The 14,723-nt window shown below is 43.7% G+C and overlaps 1 protein-coding gene across 1 annotated transcript; it reads left to right on the top strand.

Moving 5' to 3' along the window:
- Window positions 1-312: 312 nt before the first annotated feature.
- On the top strand, window positions 313-14,256 carry LOC126088146 (uncharacterized). The gene is made up of 3 exons (XM_049906263.1): window positions 313-364; window positions 9,963-10,153; window positions 13,951-14,256. Exons 1-3 carry the CDS (start codon window positions 313-315, stop codon window positions 14,089-14,091), a joined length of 384 nt encoding a protein of 127 aa, XP_049762220.1. The 3' UTR covers window positions 14,092-14,256.
- Window positions 14,257-14,723: the final 467 nt, after the last annotated feature.

Below are 14,723 nucleotides of genomic sequence, written 5' to 3'. Positions count from 1 at the left end.
TGTCTTCCTGTACCCATCCTTCATATTTCTCTTATTAGCCATGTCACTTACCTTGTTTAAAACAATTAGTAAATGTTTATCCCTAGTGAACTTTCATAAAACTATAGGCGCCACGATATACACATATTCAAAACATTTTATCAGAAAGGCAGTGCAGCATAGTAACTTGTCTTATGCATGTGCAGCAAACAGTCGTTTTGGCAAACCAGTAAACAAAATGAAGTACACATTCTTAAGCTAAGACGAAGCATACACAAAAAGTTCCATCATAAAAACAATGCAGCAACTAAAGTAAAGTATGTCATCACAAAAATGGAAGATACCAGTATAATCAAAAATGTCAATAAGAAGTCAGTGGCAAAAGGTATGTTGGTGCACTAATAATTATGTAATGCAAAAATTCACATAAGACAATAGCTATGTTAAGCGATAGTCATAATATGCAACAAAATTATATACTTACATTAGCCTAATCCATGGCAAGAAAATTCATTGATAAGTGCTAAAAATGTTAAAAAAGGGAAGAAATCATTATGGATTGGTAGTACATTGTTAATTGAAATACTCACTTTACCACAAAAATGCATATGTATTTCAGTCAATATGCTTCTCACAAATGTTTTCCATCTCTGTTTGGTGTCATCATGTACTTGTAAAAAAAAATCAATCAACAGTGCATTCCCACGTGCAAATATGTCTGTAATATATGAGTAATAGCCAAATTTGTTTTAATATACACTACTGGCCATTAAAGATGATAAACGAATATTCATTGGACGAATTTATTATACTAGAACTGACTTGTGATTAAATTTTCACGCAATTTGGGTGCATAGATCCTGAGAAATAAGTACCCGGAACAACCACATCTAGCCGTAATAACGGCCTTGATACGCCTGGGCATTGAGTCAAACAGAGCTTGGATGGCGTGTACAGGTACAGCTGCCCATGCAGTTTCAACACGATACCACAGTTCATCAAGAGTAGTGCCTGGCGTATTGTGACGAGCCAGTTGCTCGGCCACCATTGACCAGACGTTTTCAGTTGGTTACAGATCTGGAGAATGTGCTGGCCAGGGCAGCAGTCAAACATTTTCTGTATCCAGAAAGGCCCGTACACGACCTGCAACATGTGGTATTGCATTATCCTGCTGAAATGTAGGGTTTCGCGGGGATCGAATGAAGGGTAGAGCCACTGGTCGTGATACATCTGAGATGTAACGTCCACTATTCAAAGTGCCGTCAGTGTGAAGAATAGGTGACCGAGACGTGTAACCAATGCCACCCCATACCATCACGCCGGGTGATACGCCAGTATGACGATGACGAATACACGCATCCGCGATGTCGCCAAACACGGATGCGACCATCATGATGCTGTAAACGGAACCTGGATTCATCCGAAAAAATGACGTTATGCCATTAGTGCACCCAGCCAGGTTCGTCGTTGAGTACACTATCGCAGGCGCTCCTGTCTGTGATGCAGCATCTAGGGTCTCCGAGCTGAGAGTCCATGCTGCTGCAAACGTCGAACTGTTCGTGCAGATGGTTGTTGTCTTGCAAACGTCCCCATCTGTTGACTTATGGATAGAGACGTGGCTGCACGATCCGTTACAGCCATGTGGATAAATGCCTGTCATCTCGACTGCTAGTGATAGGAGGCCATTGGGATCCAGCACGGCGCTCCGTATTACCCTCCTGAACCCACCGATTCCTTATTCTGCTAACAGTCATTGGATCTGGACCAACGCGAGCAGCAATGTCATACGATAAACCTCAATCGTGATAGGCTACAATCCGACCTTTATCAAAGTCAGAAACGTGATAGTACGCATTTCTTCTCCTTACACGAGACATCACAACAACGTTTCACCAGGCAACGCCAGTCAACTGTTGTTTGTGTATGATAAATCGGTTGGAAACTTTCCTCATGTCAGCACTTTGTAGGTGTCGCCACCAGCGCCAACCTTGTGTGAATGCTCTGAAAAGCGTCTTCTTCCTGTCGGTTAAATTTCGCGTCTGTAGCACGTCATCTTCGTGGTGTAGCAATTTTAATGGCCAGTAGATTTCCAGAAGGCTTTTCACAACGTACCTCAGAATCGGGTTGTAATCAAACTGCGTGCTTATGGAATACCGTCTGAGTTATGCGACTGCATTCGTGATTTCCTGTCAGAGAGGTCACAGTTCGTAGTAACTGACGAGAGTCATCCAATAAAACGGAAGTGATCTCTGACGTTCCCCAAGGTATTATAGGCCCTCTGCTGTTCCTTATTTATACATACGATTTAGGAGACAATCTGAGCAGCCGTCTTAGGTTGTCTGCAGACAATGCTGTCGTACATAGTCTAGTAAAGTTATCAGAAGATCGTAAATAATTGCAAGACAATTTAGATAAGATGTCTTCTGATGCGAAAATTAGCAGTTGGCCCTAAATAATGAAAAGTGTGAGGTCATCCACATGAGTGCTAAAAGGAATGCGTTAAATTTCGGTTACAGGATAAATCAATCAAATTTAAACGCCGTAAATTCAACTGAAAACAGCTATGAACATTTTAAATTGGAAAGAACACATATAAAATGTTGTGGGGAAGGCGAACCGAAGACAGCGTGTTATTGGCAGAACACTTAGAAGATGCTTCGGATCTACTAAAGAGACTGCTGCGCGGTGTGGAATCCTTACCAGATAGGATTAGCGGAGTACATCGAGGAAGTTCAAAGAAGGGCAGCACGTTTCGTGCTATTGAGAAATAGGGGAGAGAGTGTCACGGACATGACACAGGATTCGGGATGGAAATCATTAAAACAGAGGCGTTTCTCGTTGCAGAGGGATCTTCTCACGAAATTTCAATAGCCAACTTTCTCATCCGAATGCGAAAATATTTTGTTAACACCGTACTACATAGGGAGAAACGATCATCGTAATAAAATAAGGGAAATCATAGCTCGCACAGAAATATACAGGTGTTTATTTTTTCCGCTCGGCGTTCGAGAGTGGAACAACAGAGAATTAGTGTGAAGATCGTTTGATGAACCTTCTGCCAGGCACTTAAGTTTTATTTGCTGCGCGGCCATGTAGATGAAGATACAGATGTTCGTGTTTTCGTCCTACCAATAATTACCCTCAACAGTTCTGTAGTTTGTGACTCTCTTATTGAACTCTCAATCTGAATGCACTTATGCTCCATCTTGTTCTTTTATGACGTAATTCTATTCCTTAGTTCCTGATTTAATGCCTTTGCCTATCTTGAGATGATTTAGTTGATAAAATATTTTTGTATGCATTCTTCTTTTCACAAATCAAGTTCTCAAAGCCACATCCACGGACGACCCTGTTCGTTACACTCTTACTGTCATTCCGAGAGCAAATCTCCTAATGATTTGTTTAATATTCTCATATCTGGAAATGTTTAGGCATAAACGGGCAAAACAGGTGTTTCCATTCTAGTTAACAAAGTCTTACATCATGGATTATCTATTTTTACGCGAAACAGCTGGTACTGTCACTATCAAGTTGTATGAAATTTCAACGGTTGTGATTGGAATATATGCACTGAATGATGATATGCCACAGCAAAAGAATGATAATATCTATCAACCATTAGTCACCCACTCAACAAAATTAAAAACTACCAAGAGGTAATTATAGCAGCACCCTTTAACGCAAGAGTGGTCTCACAAGTAAACTATACAGTAGCAGGAAAATACGCAGAAATTGTTCGTAATGGCTTTGGAGAAAATCCTTTAGGATTCTTTAAGCAGTATAAATTGAGAATTCCGAACACACATTATTCACATAGATATATTCACTTATATACACGAGAAAGATACTCATTATAGCAACAATATTTAATTAATTGGATCATTACTAAGCCAAGATAAAAAACAGAAGATCAAGACTGAAGTATCACGTGGGGAGCCAATTGTGGATCTCAGCAGTTCTTAGCTTTATCAAAAGTCGTATATCAGCTTGGGAGAAAACACTATCAGACCAGTAAAGAGAAACTGGAGCAACACGGAACTAGTTCTCTCTCCTGAAGCAAATCAGCACATGTGATTTATTTCAACCAAGATTTGAGAGCTAACTACGAAAGATGAATGTAATATCACAACTCATTTCTAAAGTTAAACAACCAATTTCATATCTATGAAACAAGTAAATGAATGACGACTACAGAGAAGTGCACAGTAAAGTCCAAAGTATATTCATTGTACACATGTAAAACATACATATTTGGCTCTGCAATACTAACGTCACTTGTCTGCACCATTAAACAAAATATTAATAAAAGAGTGCGTGAATGTAATACTAATAACAGCAGTCTTTTTATCTGGTGTCTGTGTGATGCATTGCGCCTATAGTGCCGTCATGCCATGACGTCACAAATGGTGCTGGTGCCAACAAGTTATGCGAGTCCCACGGTGTTACGTAACAGCACGTGACATTGCAGGTCTTATGAGTTGCAGCGACCGTCTCCAATGGGGAGCGAGTTTCTAGTTAAGACCAATTTAATACTGCACTCGCGTTCTCGATAACGTATGAGGAAATTAGGGACTCTGCATACATTTTCACCGACATAGTGATTTGCCTCCTAGCCCCGGACGTTGCCGAGCGTTCGCGATGAATGTAGGGCGAGGCGACAAGTCCGACGCCTCGGGTTCGTAGCGGGGCCCGCACTTGCCTGCGGCCGCGCGACGTGCTTCACGTCCACAAGATCGGAAATCGCCCCCCCCCCCCCCCCCCCCCCGTCTGTCAGAGCGTGCAGCGACAAACTGTGACGACTCGACCTCTAACGACAACTTGGATCGAAAATTACCATCAGGGGCTTACGAAGACGAACAAAGTATGAGACGTCATTTCCCTTTGCCAAAATTAAGACACTGGAGCACATTCGTCAGCACCGATGGCTTAGCTGACTGACGAGGAGTAACCGTGTTCTCAGCTCCTAAAATAAGATGAGGCGTACTTAGTGGTTTTGTAAGTTTGTTACTTTAATTTGCTATGATGAAAGCGGTACTGATGGACAATAAAAGCGGGTTAAAAGCTGTGAGCTGTCTGGGGAAGTTAATCTTGCATTACAAGCAACTGTTTCACCAGGTATCCTGTCTAGCTTACCAAATTCCCAACCAGACGAACATTAATTATAATCTTTTAATAGTCATACGACAACTGGTGATATATATATAAAAGAGAGAATTTAAATAAAAAGAAATAAATCAGTTTATATTTGGAAATTTATTTTAAGATTGATCATTGAAATTTCAGCATATTAAAATTGATTCCTAACTAAACTGGTGCCTTATTTAGGATTGTGAAAATGTGAGATTGCAATCTTACGGAACACATCAATTATGGAGCCAAGATTGGGAGACTGCATACAACACTGCATTCATAAAACAACACACAAAGAACGTTGAAACGTATGCAAGAGAAAGTTAACCACTACCAACAGATTCAAATTTTCACCCAAAGAAATTACGTTCGTAGCACACACTGGTATACTAAATTCATATTAACTCTTTGTGAAATCTTCGCGAAAAGAATAGCTGAGGGCTACTTTGATGATTACACCACATGCTTCACGTGGTCAACTTGGTTTACACAAAGAGTGTAACTCCACAATGATTTTGATAATTAAAATAAATTAGATCGAAAAGCAATTTACAAAAGAAAAACCTCGAACTGCTTACTAACGTCTTACTGTTAACCTGACGGGTCAAACAGTTATATAAGCACGTGGTACTGGTCTCGCAAAGCACACCCCACGTGGGTTGAACATAAAGAAAAGTTGCTATATTGAAAAATATTGTCAAGACGAGACGTTATAATCACACAAGCATTCGCATTTAAGATTGATCTTAGTTAAGAGTTACTGATCAACACGTGGTTCCACTTTACTCACAAAGTAGTGACAAAGCAACTACGGGAAAATAATCTGAACTTCACACGAGAATTACACTGCGCTGCAATTTAAGATAACATTAGATATTTTAGAGCTAAACCTGAAATAAAGGTGATTAAATTTTCAGTTAGGCTGAACTTAAGAAATCCATTGTCCTACGGACTTAGCAGACACGCGCTTAGCCGGAGATCTTACCACTTCAGACGCTCGCCACGGACCGACTGATCGGTCCCTTCCTGAGGGGTGGCTCACAAATACAAACGGAAGTGGCCAGAAGGGCAGCTTCCTATACCAACATGACAACGGACGGACAGGACCATGCTAAGGATAGAAACCTCTTTGCTTTTAGAAAGCGTAGCTACCTGTTCCGACGTTGGTCCTACTGCTCTCTAGCAGACAGGCTTGTCTGCTTCCCTCAAGCATACAACTAGAAATACATTTGCTCATTCATCCTCTCACACAGAAGGGAAGGGGGATGACAGTACCTTATCATATACAGTATATAAAAGAAAGCGGATGTAGGTTCCGTATGAGACTGTGTGACATGAATTACATATAAACTGTGTTTTAAAGTGTAGTAGTGTGACAGATCGTTCTTGTTTATGTGTAAAAGTAACACGTTTCACTGCTCAGTCTCCGCCCAGATAGTCAGAAACAGTAAATTTAGAAGAGGAATTTATGCCGTAAATGACAACATCTTTCAGAAATTAACATGAAAGGAATCCAACAGAGACCTTTCAGTTTTACGTAGTAAGTTCGCAAATTAGTAATTTAAGTCACTATATCGTCAATGCACAAGTTTACACACCCGACAAAAACCGTATTGTTAATCAGGAGCGTCCAACAGGAGTCTTTCCTGGGTACTTACGTTTCGTCCGATCATTCTGTGTGGTGTTGGAGGAAGGATGTTGGAATGACGAGGTGAGCAAACTCCACATGGCTGACTGCGCAGGCTAAGCAAGGTACAAGCATATGGGATTGGTTCCCAAATATGTGAAGTAATAGAACCCAATATGTTGTCCTCGATGGTGAGTGTTCATCGGAGGTGAGGGTATCATCTGGAGTGCCCCAGGAAAGTGTGGTAGGTCCGCTGTTGTTTTCTATCTACATAAATGATCTTTTGGATAGGGTGGATAGCAATGTGCGGCTGTTTGCTGATGATGCTGTGGTGTACGGGAAGGTGTCGTCGTTGAGTGACTGTAGGAGGATACAAGATGACTTGGACAGGATTTGTGATTGGTGTAAAGAATGCCAGCTAACTCTAAATATACACTCCTGGAAATTGAAATAAGAACACCGTGAATTCATTGTCCCAGGAAGGGGAAACTTTATTGACACATTCCTGGGGTCAGATACATCACATGATCACACTGACAGAACCACAGGCACATAGACACAGGCAACAGAGCATGCACAATGTCGGCACTAGTACAGTGTATATCCACCTTTCGCAGCAATGCAGGCTGCTATTCTCCCATGGAGACGATCGTAGAGATGCTGGATGTAGTCCTGTGGAACGGCTTGCCATGCCATTTCCACCTGGCGCCTCAGTTGGACCAGCGTTCGTGCTGGACGTGCAGACCGCGTGAGACGACGCTTCATCCAGTCCCAAACATGCTCAATGGGGGACAGATCCGGAGATCTTGCTGGCCAGGGTAGTTGACTTACACCTTCTAGAGCACGTTGGGTGGCACGGGATACATGCGGACGTGCATTGTCCTGTTGGAACAGCAAGTTCCCTTGCCGGTCTAGGAATGGTAGAACGATGGGTTCGATGACGGTTTGGATGTACCGTGCAAATACTGGTATTTGGGCGTAACATCGCAGAGCGACATGAAGTGGGACAAGCTTGTAATGGCAGTTGTGGGGAAGGCGGATAGTCGTCTTCGGTTTTATTGGTAGAATTTTGGGAAGATGTGGTTCATCTGTAAAGGAAACCGCTTATAAAACACTAATACGACCTATTCTTGAATACTGCTCGAGCGTTTGGGGTCCCTATCAGGTCGGATTGAGGGAGGACATAGAAGCAATTCAGAGGCGGGCTGCTAGATTTGTTACTGGTAGGTTTGATCATCACGCGAGTGTTACGGAAATGCTTCAGGAACGGGTGGGAGTCTCTAGAGGAAAGGAGGCGTTCTTTTCGTGAATCGCTAATGAGGAAATTTGGAGAACCAGCATTTGAGGCTGACTGCAGTAGAATTTTACTGCCACCAACATATATTTCGCGGAAAGACCACAAAGATAAAATAAGAGAGATTATGGTTCGTACAGAGGCATATAGGCAGTCATTTTTCCCTCATTCTGTTTGGGAGAGGAACAGGGAGAGAAGATGCTAGTTGTGGTACGAGGTACACTCCGCCACGCACCGTATGGTGGATTGAGGAGTATGTATGTAGATGTAGATGTAAATAGCATTTTTAAACCACTGAATTTCTTCATGTGACTGTCAATGGGACCGCACCTACTCGATATCACCGTTTTCGTCCAAATTTACGGTGTATGCAGGGCCTGGCCAGAAATGAAAAGGACGGATTGAGTCCTCCAGATGGCTAAGCGTTAAAAAAAAAAAAAAAGCATTTTTGGCGGGGTCAACAGAGGCAGGCGGCATTTCGTGTAGTGGAATGAGTACAGAATTGTAATCATAGGGTCGTTGTTTTTGTTTTCAGTTTTTACGTTACTTACATCGAAATTAAACCGAAATAATGATAGGCAGCAGTTTTCTCAGCTGCTTGCGCAGATTTTAAACGCCACGTTTTCGCAATCACATGGCTGTTTTATATTGAAAAAAAAAATTTTGGTTTTCAGTAATGGAAGGTTCTCCCTTCATCCCACAGTTTGGCAGCAAATTGCATGTAACCCACCATTTCACCAAATATTGGCCAGATAGCTTGTGATGTATAGTGGACTGTATTTTGACGTAGTTTTCTGGAAATGTTATTTCTTTTTGCCACTCGATGAGATAAGAGTAGTTTTGAAGCTTTCCCACTAAATCAGTTATCTGACGATGAATGTAGACATCACAGCATTGCAATAACGGAGTGCGTTTTGGGAGAATTACTTTAATACTGCAAGATAATGATTCTTCTTCATCTTGAGAAATCTCGTCGTGTAAGTTTGGAGTTCTTTTTGTCATGGCCACGAGTCAGAAGAAATTTGTGTTGCTGCGCGAAGGGCTTCATCAAGCTGTTGTAAGTTTCTCAGATTTTCATGAAGTAATGAAGATATTTTTACGTTTTTCTGCGTACCGTTAAGTCATTTTTTGATTTATCGGTCCAAGAGAGCACCGGGAACCTACTGCGGATGCCACGGGCTGTTCGAAGGTAAAATGAAACTAAGGCGATACGAAGTACTGTACGCTTTCATTGGAATCCCTTCTTGGAAAGTTATTCGCAGAGTCTTCGTCGACATTGCATGTAAATCCTTTCTTGGATATTTATTTGCAATCCCAAATTTTCTTTTTGCTTTTCCTGTTGGCGCCTTTTATGAAAATATTGATAAATAGAATGTACTGAGCATTATTTCCGTTTCCTGCAGCGTAAGTGCCGTAAGAATTTAAAATAAAAATATATTGTCCGCATAGTGACTCGGCCGCACGACCGTTGGATTACAGTTGGATTCAGTACTATTTCCGTTGTGTAACCCGCTGCCCGAAAATTATATTAACGTGAATGCCTCGTGCCTCGCCCGATCCTTGCTAAAAATGTTATTATTATTATTATTATTATTATTATTATTATTATTGTGTCGTAAACGCTGCGCCATCTGGAGCTCACATTTCTGTCACTTTCATTTCTCGCCAAGTCCTGCGTATATCACGAATCCAGACGAAATAGGAGCAGTTCCCTTGTAAATTTGTTAAACTAGGTCAACACGGGATGAGGCACAAAACGCTCGACGCTCGCCTTGAGTGGAGGCAATTGATTACACGTCCGCCGAGTGTGCTCCAGGAACTGTTCCGCTCTGCTTGCCAAGGCTGTCGGTGTGACAATGACGGTGTTTTCTCGCCCGCGCCATGGGCCCTGATCTGCCGCACCGTCGGTCTGGCCGTGAATAATCTCGACAGGGCGGAGAAGGTCGCAGCGTCCGTACAGCAGGCGGGACTGGCGCACTGCACAGTATATAAAGGGCGGCCGACGTGGCAGTGCGACAGGTGACACCGAGCTACCGCAGCAGAAGAGTCGAAGAGCAGAGGAACGACAGACAGCAGACGGCAACACAGGAGCAGAGCAAAGTGACGACATGAGGCTGACCACGGTGAGTCTTTACCCCCTCAAGCAGTGTGCTTTTTACAGCCCGCCGTGTAGTTGGAACGTTCCAGGCAGTGGTAGGTGAGGTCAGAACGAAGTGCAAACGATCATACAATGTTTATCAGTTGGCGCAGTTGCTGGGAAGCCTGACTACGAAGTGGTAGCTTTATATTCCTGTTATTTATGTTTACTATCTTCGATGGTGTCTTCATTTCGTTTTAGTTTTCCGGGCTTGACTATCCATGACTGTTCGCACATTCTTATTTATATGACCATACTGTACATAACGATAGAAAAAGCCTTCTCGCACCCTACTAGAAAAACCCTTCCCCCACTTCCCATTTTCACACGTTAGTCCCGTAGTAAGGATGGCAACGCCTGAAGAGGTAAGACTTCATTTTTGTTTGACAGGGACACAAGTGGCGATGCCCCGTAGGGATGGCTACGATCTTGTTTTATTTCCCTTTGTTAGGTACCCCTCAAACACATAATTTAAAAACAAAAATTTAGAGCACTTGCCCGCGAGAGGCAAAGGTCTCGAGTTCGGGTCTCGGTCCGTCACACAATTTTAATCTGCCAGGGATTTTCAGCCGAAGCACGGGTATTCCGAACTCCACGAGCATTGCGCGAAAGCAGGTCTGCCACAGTGACATTTCTTCGATCGGGAAAGAAACGTCGTTAACACTGCTGAAGATTTCCCACGTTGGCAGTAAATTCGCTGTAAAACATGCACAACGGATCGCTTTTTCGAAAACTAGCGCCTGGATTGATTTTGAATGAAGGTGGTCTACAATAATTTGGCCGAAAATAATTTCAAATAATGTTCTCTAGCTTTTAAATTCATTAACGTTACATACAATTAGTAGACGTATAAGCACAACGTCATATTAATACACACTGAAAAACATTCATGGGTATATAAATCAAAAACAAAAATAAAAGTAATAACCGGGTTTTGAAAAGGGGACGCAAAATCGACAATCCGCGACGCTAGCTACTCTATCACCATTTCGCCTAGCAATAACAAGCGGTAAAAGGCATGTACACTACCTGCAAATTACCTCGCTAACGTTGGCCGTCCTTTTTTGAGAAACGACCGAGTATCTAGGGATAAGCCGAGACACGTGTCCCCTCATTTTAGCTCCTCTTAAACTGTGCGAGATTTCTGAGAAATCAAGTTATGGCACTTCCCGTGTTCTCGTCCTTAGCAGTCTCCTTTTTCTGTTGCTTCTTGTCAGATTTGCCACTTCGATAAAACTGGCTGAATCTTACTACTGAAATGGTGTGGTGTGGTAGTGTATTCGAAGGAGGGTGATGGTAGTTTTGATCCCGTTACTTCGACTTGCAAGGAGAGAATGGCTGGCGACTCCTTCTTGAGTACAGTCACGTGCTCACTCCTCTGGCTTCAAAATCCAAGTCCGCAGCTCGTGGTCGTGCGGTAGCGTTCTCGCTTCCCGCGCTCGGGTTCCCGGGTTAGATTCCCGGCGGGGTCAGGGATTTTCTCTGCCTCGTGATGACTGGGTGTTGTGTGATGTCCTTGGGTTAGTTAGGTTTAAGTAGTTCTAAGTTCTAGGGGACTGATGACCATAGATGTTAAGTCCCATAGTGCTCAGAGCCATTAGAACCATCAAAATCCAAATTCGCCCTACGTTTACGGTCGTACAGAGGAGAATCAGCTTCCATTACTTTTGATTTACGAGGAGGGAGGGAGAGGGCTGACAATGCTACTGTTCAGATAGGCTCAAATGACCGTGACAGACTTCTTCGAGGTCCTTCTCTAATTGCCAATCGAGTTCCAGCTCGACTGAAGTCGGTGTCATTTCCGCCACTGCCAGTTAGATCGGCCATTTACAGTAAACCCACCTCCACTGCTGAGGTGGCCAGCGCGGGACAGACTGACGATGTTTGCCTTAGAGTTTGTTCCAGTTCTGGTAGTGAGAGAAACGTCTGTCACGAGAGTCTAACCTACGATGAGGGAAGGTGTACCTGACGTGAAGCTCCGGATTAATGTCCCAAACATTGCCGCAGTGCCTCACGGATCGAAGCCATGTGCACTACGGATGAAGATAGATCCAATGGGGGTGGACGCCAGCCCAGAGCCCTCCTCGAGCAAGCTACTATGCCTCGGCACTAGGCGTCACTCTCATGTCTCATCCTTAACAACATTTAGAGAATGCCACACTACGTAAGCACCCAGCACCATCAAGCAGACGATGCAGATACACACCGGAAACTTTATAACTACTTGGAGAAATGATGAAACATCTCCATCGCAGTGCTGTCTAGGACAGCAGTGTGTAATTCCCAGACTCCTTTTTCCCCTTCATACTTGTCAGACTTGTATAACGCTCTTCGCGTTGCTCTGTACGAATGTCAGCGCGTTGAAACGTCCCCTTAGAACAATTTATACAAGACTGTGCTTAAACTGACACACAATATTTTTAGCGCAACGCAATCTGACTATCAAAGATCCCTGCAAAAGAATGGCCCTGAGTAACGTTAAACTATATCTTTCCGAAATCACTTACCTCACAAAAATCTTCATTACTCGAACTACTGCAATACAGCGAGCGCCACTACTGCCAGCTAAATAAAAGATTCAAGCTACGGAAGGCACTAACTACTGATAGGGTTAGTTAGCAAATGAAAGATATTAATAGAGAACAAACAATGTATTTACCTTAATAGTCATAATATATATAGCAGTTCATGACAAATTACAAAACTCCGCCATCTCTCTCCCCACATCCACCACTGCTGGCGGCTCACCTCCCACTGCGCAACGCTACGCGCTGTTCACATCCAGCTGCCGCTGCCCAACACTACAATGGCAGACAACAATGCAAACTAGCCACAGACTGCACACAGCACAGCCAGTGATTTTCGTACAGAGCGCTACGTAACGTTGCCAATAAGAAAACATAAACAGCCTACTTACATAGCCCCCATGCTCCCCACAAAAAATTTTACAAAATATTTTTGGGCAATAGCCAATAATGATTTGAAAAAATTTTTCATAATTACAATAACAAAGATATCAAATGCACACACTTATTTATACAATGTTGGTCAAAAGCTAAAATTTTCTCGCAGTCCATAAAGACAGTCCAGACTGTTCATCACAGTAAAATTTCAGTGTTTTGTTTTCTAAGTCTGAGCAGTAAAAGACAATGCACACGGAAGTAGTGGATTTCCATGCAGTCTTGAAGAAGTAGTGTTGTCCTTCCAACTGAAAGACAGTGCTGACTCTTGACATGCTGACAGGTAATGGGCCACAACAGAGCAAACCCACAGCAGAGTCAGTCGAAGTTTTGAAGAATATTGGTAGGTAGGTCATCACAGAGCAGACCCACTGCAGTCCTGGTAGAGAATATGGTATTGGCGGGCCACCAGAGGTGTAGACCCACTGTAGTCCTTGTAGAGATAATGGTATTGGTGGGTCATCAGAGATGCAGACCCACTGTGGTCCATGTAGAGACGGCCAGCAGCCATCTGTTGTGACTGTGCAGGTGCACAATCACCATTGAAGAGTCTTGCGGATAATATAGCAAGTCCATGGCTCACCTCCCATTGCGCAACGCTACGCGCTGTTCACATCCAGCTGCCGCTGCCCAACACTACAATGGCAGACAACAATGCAAGCTAGCCACAGACTGCACACAGCACAGCCAGTGATTTTCGTACAGAGCGCTACGTAACGTTGCCAATAAGAAAACATAAACAGCGTACCTACAGCGTCACTGCGCGTTTCTGCTGTTGCTGGCACATCGTCAGGTGGCTACAGCGACGCCGCGCGTGTTGCAGGTGTTTCTGCTCGTGGCCCTGGTGATGGCGGCCTGCCTGACCCAAATGGCGTACGGGAACCACGAGAAGAGCGGCGGGGGCGGCCACGACCACGGCAAGGGCCACAGCGACGGCGACGGGCACGGCCACGACGGCCGCTGACGTCACAGCCGGCGGCGGGCGCCGAGCGGCGGGGGCGCACCTGCTGCTCACCCCGCGACGCGGCCGCGTCTGCACTCCTGCACCCACTTTATTCTCTGCTGTTACACTTGTACGTTCCTTCCATGTGCAACAATATTACACTGTAATAAAATGAATTCCTCCAAACCAGAGTCTTTACGGTTTCATGAGAGCAGTCCCTATCCCTACGCAACCTCACAGGCATTGTTTTCCCCATTCAGAGCAAACGATATTACAGGGTGTTTCAAAAATGACCGGTATATTTGAAACGGCAATAAAAACTAAACGAGCAGCGATAGTAATACACCGTTTGTTGCAATATGCTTGGGACAACAGTACATTTTCAGGCGGACAAACTTTCGAAATTACAGTAGTTACAATTTTCAACAACAGATGGCGCTGCAAGTGATGTGAAAGATATAGAAGACAACGCAGTCTGTGGGTGCGCCATCCTGTACGTCGTCTTTCTGCTGTAAGCGTGTGCTGTTCACAACGTGCAAGTGTGCTGTGGACAACATGGTTTATTCCTTAGAACAGAGGATTTTTCTGGTGTTGGAATTCCACCGCCTAGAACACAGTGTTGTTGCAACAAGACGACGTTTTCAACGGAGGTT

The sequence above is a fragment of the Schistocerca cancellata genome, chromosome 6 (genome assembly GCF_023864275.1).
Source record: "Schistocerca cancellata isolate TAMUIC-IGC-003103 chromosome 6, iqSchCanc2.1, whole genome shotgun sequence".
NCBI classification, from domain to species: domain Eukaryota; kingdom Metazoa; phylum Arthropoda; class Insecta; order Orthoptera; family Acrididae; genus Schistocerca; species Schistocerca cancellata.
This window is presented reverse-complemented; position numbering and strand designations above follow the sequence as displayed.

Coding starts and splice junctions, on each gene's coding strand:
- LOC126088146 (XM_049906263.1), top strand. CDS start 313: ATGGAAGATACCAGTATAATCAAAAATGTCAATAAGAAGTCAGTGGCA. Junction 365..9,962: donor TAAGAAGTCAGTGGCAAAAG/GTATGTTGGTGC, acceptor TAATCTCGACAG/GGCGGAGAAGGTCGCAGCGT. Junction 10,154..13,950: donor ACGACATGAGGCTGACCACG/GTGAGTCTTTAC, acceptor CGCGTGTTGCAG/GTGTTTCTGCTCGTGGCCCT.